The sequence below is a fragment of the Seriola aureovittata genome, chromosome 8 (genome assembly GCF_021018895.1).
Source record: "Seriola aureovittata isolate HTS-2021-v1 ecotype China chromosome 8, ASM2101889v1, whole genome shotgun sequence".
Classification (NCBI taxonomy): Eukaryota; Metazoa; Chordata; class Actinopteri; order Carangiformes; family Carangidae; genus Seriola; species Seriola aureovittata.
The window spans coordinates 15953129-15967765 of NC_079371.1; the positions used below are offsets into that span (position 1 = coordinate 15953129).

Below are 14637 nucleotides of genomic sequence, written 5' to 3' on the forward strand. Positions count from 1 at the left end.
AGAGTGCTTCACAAAAAGAAAACAATAAAACAATATTAATTATAAAATAAAATGATAGTAATGCAGGTGAGTGTCTTGGGTTCGACTAAATGGGCTTATTTAGCAATAAAATAATAAATGGGACAGAGATGTAGCACAATATACAGCAGCAACAACTTCTTTATTTTACTAACGCATGTGGGACAAGTAGGATTCTGCCAACAACTGATGCGTTAAAGCATATTTTTGGGGACACACTACCTCAAATATTGAGACGACCTGTAAACACAGGACAGTCTGTTACAGTAATACATACTGGTATGTCAGTTAAGAAATTCAAAGTGCTGGATTATTTCAAGAGGCTAAAGTATGAACCCGAGGTGACATGCAAACTGTGCAGGTAAACATTCCCGGAAGTCACTCTTACAGTTTTTTGCAGTTGCTTAGGCACGATTTTGAAAACAGGGCTAATTTTTTCAAAACACTTAACACAATTCACAAAAGCAAACACCCAAAGTGCAAAACACCTCATATATCCTGCAAAATGAAGCACTGCGTTCAAAACGACTTAAACTCTGATCAAAATCAAACTTTTGCACCAAATGGCCAAAACTACATTCATATTACCACATTCTTGTCCAATCAACTACACACTGCAGTACAGCACTTTCATCTTTGGTGGTCTTGTTTTCATAGTTCTGAATGAAGAGAATTCTGCTGAGAGAATTTGGGGGGCAAAGGTGAACATGTGACTGGAGTTTTGGAGACGTGAGCTGAGGTTTTGCTCTATGAATGTCAGTTTCAATTATTTTGCTTTGTATGTAATTTTAGTGTGTTAGCAACTGAAAAAAACTGTAACACGAGGACAAGGCTGAGCTCTTCACACACACACACACACACACACACACGCATTATGTTAATAAGTAATATTACCATATTACTTATTAACCATAAGTGCAATAAAATCCATCAGTAACCTTTGTAATAGTAATTCATTTTAGGTCAAGGATGGAGGAGATGTCATGTGGGATGATAAAGTTTATTGCTGCACTGGATTTATTTGGGTTTTATATGCTCTAGATAACTTTGAGAAAATGCTTTCTGTTGTACTCTTGGACAGGTGATACAACATCTAACTGTTTATAACACACAGAATAAGACCACTCAGTGAAGTGAAAGCTAGACTGGAAGTTTCCTGTTGTTTTTATGTCTGGTGTTGATCAAAACATTTTTTCTCAGAGGACATTTACAGTAGGTTCCATCTTCTGAGTATACCAGTGTGTGGATTGTACTTTCCTGATACACTAGCATTTTCAGCTTTTTTTTTTCTTTGTATATTTTAATAAGAGCTTTGCAAAGGATCTGTGTACAGTCACACAGAGTGCAATTGCAGACTGATATCAAACAAAGAATGTACATGAACTTTATAGAGAGGAGAAAGAAGGAGGCAGGGTCAGGGTGTGTTTGTGTGTGTGAACAATTCTTGGTGGTCTCCTGACTGTCTAACTGCCATGAAGAAGCAAGTGGGTGTTCTAGGACAAACTACTCCCCTAGTTTGTACTGGTCAGTACTAGATAAGGAGCATACATGTAGGAACAGATTTATATTCAGGGTTATACAAAGCCAGGTCATACAAAGTTCAAACCAGGTTATCAAACGTGCAGAATGTGTTTTTATTACAACACCTTGGGAGTCAGATGTTTTTATGTAAATGGTTTTACATTTGTGACTTTTGATCAGAGGTATTTTCAAATGCAGTTGCTTATTTCCCTTATGATTTAAAAATTACATGTTTTCATTTACAGTTTGATTACAATTAGTTTGACTGCGGTCGATTTCTACCACACATACATGGGATTTCTGCTATGACTAGCACAGATGTAGCCTCCACTTTATCCTGTAGTAACAGACAATTGTGAAAATGGTTTCAAAAATATTTATAACTTATTTTTTCAGATTTATTCATGTCGAAAACTCCTCCCAGATGAATATGGTGGTCAAATTTATAACTAGACTTGTACCAATTCGATCAACAAAAAGGGTTAGCCTACAGGATCTTGGATGGTGTCAAATGCAATTCAGTCCGCCCCTGCCACCTGACAACACTTCTGTGATAAGAGGCTGTGATAGGACAATGTAGAATGACAGCATTATGTGGGTGGGGCTCTTAATATTAAGTTTTGTTGCACTTCTGATGACAAAGCAGAGCCTCACCCACTGCTGTTAGGTCACACAAGGGTTTTTCATCTGGGTATGTACAGTACTTCTACACAATATGTTATATTTTCAATTATCACAATGAAAAGCTCTATTTCCTCTTCTGTTTTTATCAAACATAGATCAAAACTATTTGGCAGGTGTAAATGTGTGATGGTGTTTCTGAAAGAGCTTTTGTTAAGTAAACTTACATCATTTTGGTTATTAAAAGGTTAACAATTAAATATACCATCTGAGAGTTGTAGGTTCATTATTCAGAGAGGATGTAGTTTTGCTCATTCATTGTTCCTGCTTGTCTGCTGCTTCAGGTAATACAGGCTCAAATGAAGAGAAACAGCAAGACGCAGTTTGAACTTAAATGTGAGATTTCTCCATTTTAATATAAAAAATGGAGAAAGAAAATCGCAACAATGTTCAGCAAAATTCAACAAACGTTTCTTGTTGTGGCAATAAATCATTATTTTGCTAATAACTGTATTTTTTATACTTATTTACAAAAGTTTGGGCACCCCCAGGCGAAGTCAATATATTCTTGATTTTTGAAGTGAAAAGTAAATACTGTACAACCACTGCAGAAAACCGACAAAAAATGAGTCTTACTTCAAATGTTAATGCTGTCACTTCTTATTTCATCACCTTAAAATTGCTCTTACTCAACGACTTGGTGTGTCTCTCAATGAACCGAGGATATGCTCATGTTTGTGTTTGCCTAAGGGGATGCATTTACTTCTTTTCACTTCAAAAATCAACAAAATATTGAATCTGCCCAGATGTGCCCAAACTTTTGGAAACAGTTTTTGTTTTGATTTGATCATGTGTGTGTCATTAGGAAATAACATCAAGGATGGGGAAAGAACAGAGCACCCTGACAAAGCATGGGTATGAACTACAAAAAGAAACCAAAAATGCTGTTGTTGCCACAAAGAAAGATGACACATTTTTCATAAGAAGGATCTATTTAAGAAAGGTGAGTGTAAAGTTCCTGAGCAAACCTTAGTCACCAAAAGATATTTCAAAGAACTGTTTTTAAAGACCACCTCCATTAAAACTCGGTGTTTAACCTTGTTAATGTGTTCATATGATATTTTTTATATGATACAAGACATACAGCACGGTACTGAACCAGAGTTTGATACATCAGCTCAGTCTCTTTCTCTTCTCATCCAAGATGTGAGACGGAGAGTTGAATGCTCACTCTGTGCGCTGCTGGTGCGTGGGGCACATAGGTACCTGCGTGCCATTTGTGCCAGTGCTGGAAGGTGATTATTTCTCCAATATCCAAGCACAGTCTCATTTATGGGAACGCTGGCCAAAGGAAAATAAAACATCCAGTTGCTCTGATGCCCTTATCCTTTCTGGGAAAAGAATGGGATCTATTTCAATTTGATAAAATTGTTTGCTTACAGCCTCTAATAATGCAGCCTTTGTTGTTTTGACACCATGGTCTGTGTCAGGCTCCTTGCTTAAAAGATGTTCCAGGGCTCTCACCGAGCTGATGACGTCTGCAGTCGTGACACCTGATTGCAAGAGCTAAAATGGAAAACTCCATTTAAACACTGTTTAAAACAAATCCCAAGGGTAGCTCTATATTGGGCAGAGCCAATCCTTTAACTTTGGTACATGCAGGTATTTCTAGAGCCAGGAAATGACCAAATAGACACAAAAAATAAACTGAGTAAAAGAATATAGCATAAAGATTGTCTTGTTGTGGGACTTAAGGTCCCCAAAATATACATGCTGGCATAAGAGAAGAAAAAAAACATAGGCCCTATTTCAGATAGAGAAATCCTGGATTCAAATTAACTGGCTCACAATGAAGTGGGAGGAGCAGCACAGCATGAGTTGTGTTTCCTGGTGCTGCTGATAATGTGATGCAGTGCAAACCTGATACTCATTTTGGCATAAACTTGTGCTCCACTTACTCTGACCACCTCCTATGGCAAACACAATCATAAATCAGTTTCCCCAGTTTTGGTCAGCATGGGGCACACACACACAGGCCTCTCCAAAATCACAAAACACCTTATATGTATGTTGAGATACACTTTATTCACTTTGCTGCACATTTGATTTCATTTACTGCAAATGTATATGTGCATCAACATACGATTTATGACTTGCAATGCAATTAGAGCAGAGTGCGTCTAGCTCAGTCTTACAAATAGCATCCACACATTCATCCTCTTCCACATTGAACTACAGTCTCACTGATCACCAAAACTGCAAAAATGTGTTGATGTATTTGTGCTGCTCTTTTGTCTTCATTTTCATGAAAGTGAAAGGGCCCATAATTGTTATATTTATTCAGTCATGTAGTTGGCAGAGAGAGGCAGCAGGTAAGAGTGCAAGAGAAGGGTTTTGCTAAAGAATCTGGTTTGTTGACTATTAGCTAAGGCATAGCACTTTAATCTGTCTGCTGCAAGTCACTCTGCCAGGCCATCCTCATACAAGTGGTGTTTTTAACAGGTGGCCGGAAATGCTGTTCGAGTATTAACCGAAGAGATAGAAATCCTAGAGGCAACAAGTCATCCTCATATTTTGAGCTGCAAGAACTCCTTTAAGGGTAAGTTTACACAAATCTGCTTCAAGTTTTATTCTCCTCTGAATGAAGTATCAATGGTAATCTCTGCTTGTACACAAATATAATATGCACATAATTAAGTTGTGTAGTGGGATAGTAATGAAGTAATGGAACAAAACATAATTTTAAAACAAATTTATTAAAGAATAGGGAGCTGAAGTCCTGATGTCACCTCAGCAATACTGCTGTTTTACTAACTAAAGGTCATCTCTCATAGTCTATGACTTTGCATGTGCTGAGATAAATGAGTATCTGTTACAGTGCCTGCTATTAGAAGATGAAATGTTAACAAGCACAACAAAGTGAAGCAATTCCCTTTTTGTAAGTGTATACATCATGTGGCGTAGTGGTCTAAGCAGGCGCCCCATGTGTAGAGGCTACAGTCCTCGCTGCAGTTGGCCCCGGTTCGAGTCCCGCATCGGACAGCCTTTGCTGCATGTTATTCCCCCTCTCTCTGCCTTCCCATTTCCTGTCTCTCCCTACTGTACTATCGAATAAAGGTAAAAAAAAAAAAAAAAAAAGTTTAGTTTGATATGACAGAATATCTCAAAGGGATGTACATTAAAAAAACATAAATATGCACAAAATAACAGATTAATTATAAAATACTATAATCCAATTATTTAGAATATTTAAATGTATATCAAAAGTTGGATAAAATACAACAATACAGAATATGCACATACAACTCCTGCACATTCATATCTGCATATAGATGAGAAAACATAAATTATAGAAATGTGTAACAGTATATGTAACAATGTACATTGCTAAATGATGTCATGCATTAATTACCATATTTATAACATCATCGAGTCATATTCTGCCTAGTGTCAGCCAGTTTCAGCCCTTTATCTGTTTGCTTCTCTGCTACTCTCTGTGCTCATGTATTTAAATACAGGCAAATTCCCAATGAAGCTGTTCTCATTTATATATTTTTCTGTTTCTTTTGTCAGAAAACGGAAAAAGTTTCAAATAGTGACTGTAACGTGGCCTATTAATTAAGTGCCCATTGCACTACTGAACAGTGTCTCGCACATTGCAAATTTTCCTCATGTCGTGCAGGTTTGCCTCATGTCGGGCAGGTTTTCCTCATGTCGTGCAGGCCTAGTTGCAATAATAATCAGGAAATCTATTTTCTTAATTCTCAAGTACCGAGAGCATAACTGATAAGTCAGAGCTTATCAATACTCTGGTCTTTAAAAATTTAGCCCCTAGGGTCGTTCTATACCAGGTTCCGGTACCCATCCCTAATCACCATAAAGTTAAAGACAAGAGCTGTGCTGTGTTTTCAGTTACATTTATTTGTAAAATAATCACTCAGAGAGAACGTTAGAAGCAACAGAATATTTTAGCTCACTTACGTCTACGTCAGTTGCTGTGCAGACTCATTGTGCTGCTCTGCCCTTTCTGTTTAGATACAGAGACAGGTGTGACTCTTAACTCGTGGGGCAGTACCATAGACCGTATATAATGATGGACGTAGCCTCTGTGACATCATCAATAGGGTTCTGAAGAGACCACCACCATCTCCCCTGTGCCTGACTGCGCCTAACTGTTGGCTAGTCCAAAAATGGCCAAAAAAGTGGGACATGTATGATGCCAATTTCTAGCAAGCACACGCTCATCCACCTATCACTTACAATGACACACCCTCAATTATGCAGAACCAAATAAAATCTTTATTTACCTTAAGAACATTTAAATGGGTGAGTTCTAAAAAATGTTCAACCCCGCCCTACAGTTGTCATGAAGGGGGGAAGTCGGCCATTGTAACCAAGAATGTTTTTTGTACCAGGTTGTAAACTTATTTCTGCTGCAAATTTGGGAGTCTATAGGGATTGACCTGCTTTTTGAGCCAGCCTCCAATACACTATAGTGATTACTGAAATCTGAGTCCGTCAGCAAGTCCAGTTGTTGCTTTGATGACGCTTGTCCTGCAAATTCTTCTAAAAGTAGATGCTTTCAAAACAAAAAAAAAAACAAGATATAAATAGTGTAAACAAATCAATTAAAACTAATTTCTAAAACTGAACTCATCAGTGAGCTCAAACAAATACAAAACTGCTAATCTTGTGTACGTATTTGGGAAAGTATCTAACACATTTATATACTGAAGATGTTTTGTTATAAATTACTAACAGATGTTTTCCTTTTTGCCATAAAGATGAACATGAGAACATTTTCTATGTAGTGATGGACTACTGTCAGGGAGGAAACCTTGCTGCAAAAACCATGAGAGAGTCTCCACAAGAATCTGAGGTACAGTATATGTAAAACACATTTCAAATTTACATCAGTGAAATATACACTGTTCAAAAAAATTAAGTAATCACTTAATCATCACAGTATAACACCAAGTCAGTTAAACTTCAGGCATATCGTTCTGTCCATTTAAGTGATTGTGAATCAATTTCATCTGCGTTGGTGCAGATGAAAGTGACAACAGGTGAAAAGGAGAGGCAAAAGCAAGACGACTTACAAAATACACACTACTGAGTCACATTATGAGTTGCCATGATGAAATTCACGCAAGTTGGATCAGCTCATGATTTAAATTTTTTACTTTGATTTTCAGTGTGATTGTAAATGCAGCCCTCAATAGGTTGATGATTTTGGTTTCCACTGACCATTGTTACATCATTTTGTTCTCAACAAATTATACAATGTGCATCAGTAAAGATTTTCAACTTAATAATTCGTTCATCAAGATCCAATGTGTGATTTAAGTGTTCCCTTAATTTTTTTGAGCAGTGTAGTACAGACCATTCCACTGGTTTTTAATTTATGGAAGTACCATGATTTGTTTCTAGGTACTGAGCTGGATTGTTGAGATTTTTATGGCTTTGAGAGTCATTCATGAAAGCGGCTTGCTTCACAACCATCTGACACCAGAGGTACATTAGTACACGTTACACAAACACTGATTAAATGATTGTGTATTTCCAAAGAATTTACCCATTAACTACTTTAAATAATCAGAAGATAAAAACAAATGTATTGATGATGTGATTCAAATTCATCTTTTTTTCTAATTTCTTTTTCATATTTCAATATTTTAGTTGTGTGAATTCATAAAGAGTGAATTAATTCAGTTTTATCTTTTCTCTTTTTGTAGAACATATTCCTCACAGAATTTGGAATTTTGTGCTTGGGTGATTTTGGAAAAATCCATGAAATGTACAGTACATTTTGTATGTGTGCATATATATATATATATATATATATATATATATATGTATATAACACACACACACACACAAACACACACACACACACACATTTATACAACAGTTACTTCTGAGTAATTTCATTGGCTGTGAGTCATTCCATGTGTGATGATATAGAGTACAACAGCACTGGGACCTTTAACTATATGTATCACTCTGTTTTACAGGTGTTCTATTAACTAATAATTAGCGTTACATTAATGGTCGTTATCTATCTTAGATTGTAACAAACTTTACAAAGATGAATATATTTCCGGAAATAACATTTGAATTAATTGATGAATGGTAGTCGGAAGAGGATGAAGAGATGAAGCCAGGATACTTCAGCACACAACTGAGGTAAAATGTGGATAACGTAGCAAGCTAGTGTGCACTGTGCAGGTCAGGAAAATGTATATGTGTTACTTAGCAACAGTCTAGGACCAAACCAGCTGCAAAACTATTTGTGTTGGTGTAGCCGAATAAATGATTAAATAAACCAACAAATCTAACACACAAAACTGTCTAACACGTTGCTCCAAAACCTCCCATAGGTGCTCAACTGAGTAGAGATCTGGTAACTGCAAAGGCCATAGCATATGATCTACATATCATGACACATCATTTTCATACTCATCAAACCATTCAGTGACTCCTTGTGCCGTGTATGGGGGAATGTGCATTTGCTGTTTCTCAACTCTGTTATTCAGGTTTTTCATTAATTGTCTATATGTTGTATTGTTTCATTTGTTTGTTTGTTTTTTCACACAGTTCAAAAAGAACTCAGTCAACCACTATTTCAAATGTGCTGGAGATAAAATATTTGCCGCCAGAGGTTTTCACAAGGGGGACCTATGATGCTAAAAGGTAAAAACGTTATGACTAATGACTGCATTACTTTATATACCAATACAATTAAGGAGACAACAGAAATAATGTCAATAACAGCCTTGAGGCTATACACACTACAATGGGAAACCAGAGGAATCAAACACCCATAAACTGAATGTTTGAACCTGAGCCAAAAATACTTTAGAGCTGCTTTGTAACATTTCATCTCAACAGGAAATCCAATGGAAAGTTCTCACTATCAATTTGATAGTTTGATGGTTGGAAGAGCAACAAAGTGTCAATTTTGGGTCCATAACGCATGCATGTCCTTACAATGAACTTCTTTAACGGCTTGTGACTGATGTCAGGCCAGGCATGTCCGCTACAATACACTTGAGGATGGAGACCAACTTGTATGTGACATACACATCAAATCAATTCAACAATCTTGTAAAACAAGTCAGTATTTCACTCTGTTGATATTTCAGGTAGAGAGAGGAAGAAAAATGCATTAAGTTAGTTAGTGATGCTAATATGGGCCTCGTTTCTCAAAAGTGATTTGCAATTTTGACCCAAAGTCCGTGCATCCTATATAGCAAAAGCAGCACATTAGCAGGGCATCAGCAGCAGGTTGAGGCCTTCGTCTGTACCTAAACAGGATTTGTTCAGGTACATAATTTGGTTTGAGTTTGTTTCTCCTTCAATCTCCTTCAAGTTTTATGCTCCTAATTTGTTATTAAAGATGCAATCTGTTTGTACACAAGAAAACATGAAAATAATTATAGCCACAAGCTGCAATTTGTGGGTTCTAACTGTTTTGTGCTCAGGAAGTAGGTCTATCAAATCATTAATTAGCTAAAAATGTTTTTAAATATATATATATATACATACACACTTTTAAAAACTTGTGCGGAAAACAGAACCCGCAAATTGCTGCTTGCGACTATGATTTTGTCTACTGTTGTAACCTGCTTCATTACAACATCACATTTTTAAAAAAAATCTGTTTTGTACTACGACTGCTTCTAACAATAATAATCATACTTGCTTTACTTGCAGTGATATTTGGTCAGTGGGATGCATACTCTACGAGCTCTGTACTCAAAAACCAGCGGTAAGTTACCCAAAGGTTTGCATGATATCAAAAATGTGTAATCAAAATATGTATGACATTAAAAACCAACATAACTAGGCTTTGTGTTCCCGTATAAAATGTATTATAGTATACGAAAAGAATATTCCACTAAACAGATATACTGGAATGCTTTGTCACAGAGTATAGGGACAATCTTAAATATTTTGTAAAACCAATAATCTCTATGCATAAGGAAAATACACACTTCTCTGAAGTGTGTGTATAGGTTTAAGTTTTACATAGAAATTAAGCTATTTCTAACTGCAGTCCTTATAAAATAAAGAGCCCACCTAAAAATCATAGAATGCACAGCAGTGTTTTAAATACATATTATTATATTATTCAAATATAATTTGATTTACAATGATATAATAAGGGGGACAATCCTCAGGAAGCCGGGGACATGTCCCCCCCTAGGGTTGGGTATTGCAACCGATTTCCTGAATCAAATCGATTCCGATTCACAAGGTCCCCATTCGGTTGGATTCCCGATTCAATATTGATTCAGTTAGAGATATTTCAGTTACAATATCAATTTTTCTTGGATATTAATGAGATTCTAGAAAACTAATGCTGTAAATTGTTCCTCTTACCTGGTGCATTGTTAAAATCATTAATGCTTACATTACAAATGGACAAAAGCACCTTATATTTAACATGACCAACAATTTAGACATATCTCAAAAAAATAATTGATGTAATGTACGTTGTTAATGTACCCCAGTGCACCATGAACAGGTACACACAGCTTCTTCTTTACATCCTGCATATAGCTTTGCTTTAGTCCAGCTCTTCACTGTCTTCATAGTTTTTAAATCTGAAATACAGCCACACATCTGCCTTTAGATTTGCCACTGACTTCATTGGGACCTCATCTGTCATGTTTTTGTCTCTCATATACAGAGGTGTAGTGCTGTATGTTTATGCACCGGAGCACACCTGTAGTGCACATGCACGGTTGAGTTGCGGCTCGTTTCAAAGGATATGTAACCACTGTTCCTTCAACAGCAAGTTTATATTTACTTACTTGTTTGTGTCGAGCAAATGAAGCCGCATTGGAAACATCCATTCAGAAGAAAAGTTGCAGTGCAGGCAGAGGTCAAGCTAAGCTAAAAGGCTAGGCTGTGAAAACGCTCGATTTCCTCCTTGGGGGTGTAAAACCCTTTACATTACTTGTGGTAACAGTATGACTTCAAGAAAGAAAAAAAAAAAAAGAAAAATGGTAATGAGTTATGTCTCCTTGTTGAACAATGAGTTGAGTATTTTCATTACAATTATTATGAGTTTTTTTAACCATAATTTTCTTTCAGTTCTCAGCAGAGACCACAGTCAAGCTCATACCGAAGATCATTGGTGGTGATTCCCCGTGTCTCCCAGAAACGTTCTCACCAGAGCTTTGTCAGCTCTTGATTGACATATTCAGTCAAGATCCTCAATCAAGACCAACAGCCAGTGAGATCCTGGAGCGTCCCTTCATCATAAACTGTCTTTCAAACATGGTATGACACCGCCAGCTACCAGTGTTTTAAGTTAAGCTAGATAGCCACACAGGCCTCTTGACTGCTACTTTGATGGAGGGACTTTAAAGGGTGGCTTACATTTACACCAGACTGAACAGCAGACTGTCACATCTGTGTACACATAGCATTACTGATGAGTTTGCTTGTGTGTGGTCAGACCTGTGTGTTATTGCTGAAAGGTTACAAAACCTTTGGAGATTGCTCAAAATGTGTTTGGGGCGGTTTAATGTGCTCTTAAATTGAATAACTGTGTATAAAAGCCTAGCTTTCTGCTTATATTGTCTATGTTTTTACAATAGAGCAAAAAAACTGTTGAGGAACTCCAGATCAAGCTGAAGAACCTAAGAGAAGTGGCTGACGGTTTGGAACGTGTGCATTTGGGCACCACCATTGGCAGTCTGACAGGAGGAGTGATTGGAGCAGTGGGGGGGGTTACATCCATAGTGGGCCTTATACTGGCCCCCTTCACTTTGGGAGCCTCTCTTATTGTCACTGGGGTTGGAGTGGGGGTGGGTGCACTAGGTGGCGTCACTGCTGGTGCCTCAAATATCACAAATATGGTCAATCATTCCTCTGATCGCAAAGCTGTTCGAAGCATCCTTAAAGAGTTTGAACAGAAAATTAAAGCAGTTGTCACCTGGTTAGAGGAGATTACCAACAGTTTACAGAACATCAGGAGCAGATGTGGCTCAGCTGACAAAGCTGACACACGTGACACTGCGGATAGCCAGTTCAATACAGAAAATCTAATGAAGATTGGCTCCAGGGCAGGGAGGGGCATAGGTTCCATTGCTGAACTGGTTCGACTAACTCAAGTGATGAACATCGGCAAGATCGCAGCACAGGCATCCAGGGCAGTACGTGTGGCAGAGGTAGCAACAGGTGTGCTTTCTGGTTTATTTGTAGCAGTAGACATCTTTTTTATTGCCATGGATGCCAAAGAGATACACCATATTAGACAGGCAGAGGGAGCAGTGATGCAGGAGACAGACACATCAGAGAAACATGACCAGTCTTCCAAAAATACTACCCGAGTCAAATCTGAGATCATGAGATTTGTCCGATCAATCAGGGAGGCAGCAGACAACTTGCAGAAAGTCCTGGATGAGTTTGAAAGTATCATCTCTTCTATCCCTTCACTTGGGGTTGAGAGTGACCTGGAGTGGCAAGATATGGATAATACTGTAACCAATAGATTCAATTAAATCGAATCAGAAGCACATGATGTTATTCATTTCAGTGTAAGTACACAAAGTACAAAATTCTGATTGTGCTCCCACCTAGTGTTTGTTCCATGCCTCGCTCCCACTCTACACAATTCATCAGTTCACGTTATCAAATTGTTGTGCAACACGACATCACATTTGGGTGTGGACAAGTCTACATCAAACCAAATAGTGTACTTAACCCTTGATAATAAATCAAAACGGGCTTCTGACTTTAAAGATGAGTTTTAAATACAAGTACTTTATTAATGGAGTCAATTAAAAAAATTCTAGATCTTATGAATAATACTGTAATATACAAGAGACATATTTATATTTAAGTTAATTCACTTCTATTACCAGGCAAGGTAACCTTTAAAAAAAAAAACTATGATGAAAAAATATTCTGACAGTCTAATGAATCATGATCCAATTAGTAACGTTCTTCAGTAACTGTATACTGATCAATATTGTATGGTAAATTTAGGTTTTTTTTTCCTTTGTCTTTTTTCCATTATTTGGTACATTAATGCAATATACAGTAAAAGCCCCTTGGCTTTGAAAAATTCTTACTTTGATGACTTCTAGTGGTAATATCAGAAGGAACCCTGTGGCACACCACAAGCAACCTGGCTACACCCACAGATCCAAGGTATGGACCCTGGCATCAAAGAGTTCAAAGCCACACGAACTATTCCAATTTTCCCCAAAGCAGTAACTTATGCCATGATTGTAATATGAAAGATGATTTGATTACACTAACATTCTACACAGAGGGGTTTTAACTGCATTAAAACATGCATGCTTATTTTAGTTCAATTTCATCTTGGTGGATAATTTTGTATAAACATGAGGATCATGACATGCAGCTCTTTGGTACATAACACTGTAAGCTTGTGATTATATAAATGCATTTATAATACATATGAACACTGTACACATATATACTGATGAAAAATAAACTCAGCGATTCAATTCTGATTTTGGTGTCTGGGTGACTCATTGACTCAGTTGTTCATACTGTCACCTGATAGCAGGAAGGTCTTGGGTTGAAACCCATCAGCTGGAGCCTTTCTGAGTCTAATCTGCATGTTCATCCCCATGTCTTTGTGGGTTTTCTCTAGTTTTATCACACCATCTAAGTAAATGAGGGTTAGGTGAAATAAAAACTTAATTTGTGAGTATCTTTCATCAGTTTAAACATAAAGTGTGAGCATGACTGTCATTTTCTGTCTACCTGTCCTTCAACAGAGACATACAAAGTTCTAAAAAGTCTCTTTTGCATCTATGTCTGCAACAATATGGTGCTGCTCTTGGTTGTACAATATGTTTCAATTTCAGTAATTCATTCATGGTGAATCTTCCCTAAAATGTGACAAACATACTCTATTTATCCTGACACCCTGATTTCACTGTAGCGAATAAACCAAGCATACAAGAAGACCTTAATACAATATGATTAAAACTGGACTGTAACTGTGCATGTAGATGTGTCTTTGAAGAATGTGTTCTCCGAGAGGAACAGACAAGGTTGTGATATTTAACAGGGTTTTGTGTAGGGCTGGGTGATATGACTTCAAATCAATATCACCATTATTTCAAACTTTTACCTTGATTACACTAAATGAACAATTACTTTGCCGCTTATCAATGTCTCACACCACACAGCTGCAACATGCCACTTCTTCGTCCTGTCGATAGTGATATTGACATCATACCAGCAACATTACCTAAAATGGACACCTTTCACTGTAGTTTAAATACCTAGGCTGCAATTGAAATTGCCTCAGACATGAAAAAATACAAATATTATTTTTTAACCATTTAAGCATCTGCATGTGGAGACAATGGAGGCCACATTATATTATGTCAATACGAGGTGAAGGGCAGTATTTTACCTGTACACTCTTTCTTTCTTTCTCTCTCTCTCTCTCTCTGAGTGTGTGTGTGTGTGTGTGTG

The 14637-nt window shown here is 37.2% G+C and overlaps 1 protein-coding gene across 1 annotated transcript; it reads left to right on the top strand.

Annotated features, from left to right (window-relative positions):
* The first annotated feature begins 2191 nt into the window (after positions 1-2191).
* On the top strand, positions 2192-13640 carry LOC130173198 (calcium/calmodulin-dependent protein kinase type II subunit beta-like). Its single transcript, XM_056382196.1, has 10 exons — positions 2192-2230; positions 3026-3163; positions 4663-4759; positions 6945-7039; positions 7591-7674; positions 7896-7957; positions 8758-8853; positions 9877-9931; positions 11263-11451; positions 11772-13640. The coding sequence occupies exons 2-10, from the start codon at positions 3041-3043 to the stop codon at positions 12675-12677; spliced, it is 1707 nt and encodes a 568-aa protein (XP_056238171.1). The 5' UTR covers positions 2192-2230; positions 3026-3040; the 3' UTR covers positions 12678-13640.
* The last annotated feature ends 997 nt before the right edge of the window (positions 13641-14637 follow it).

Bases quoted from the DNA above. Each gene is read 5' to 3' on its own strand.
- LOC130173198 (XM_056382196.1), top strand. From the start codon at position 3,041: ATGGGGAAAGAACAGAGCACCCTGACAAAGCATGGGTATGAACTACAA. The intron at 7,675-7,895 runs GTACATTAGTAC...CTCTTTTTGTAG, and splicing joins ACAACCATCTGACACCAGAG to AACATATTCCTCACAGAATT. The intron at 11,452-11,771 runs GTATGACACCGC...TTTTTACAATAG, and splicing joins TAAACTGTCTTTCAAACATG to AGCAAAAAAACTGTTGAGGA.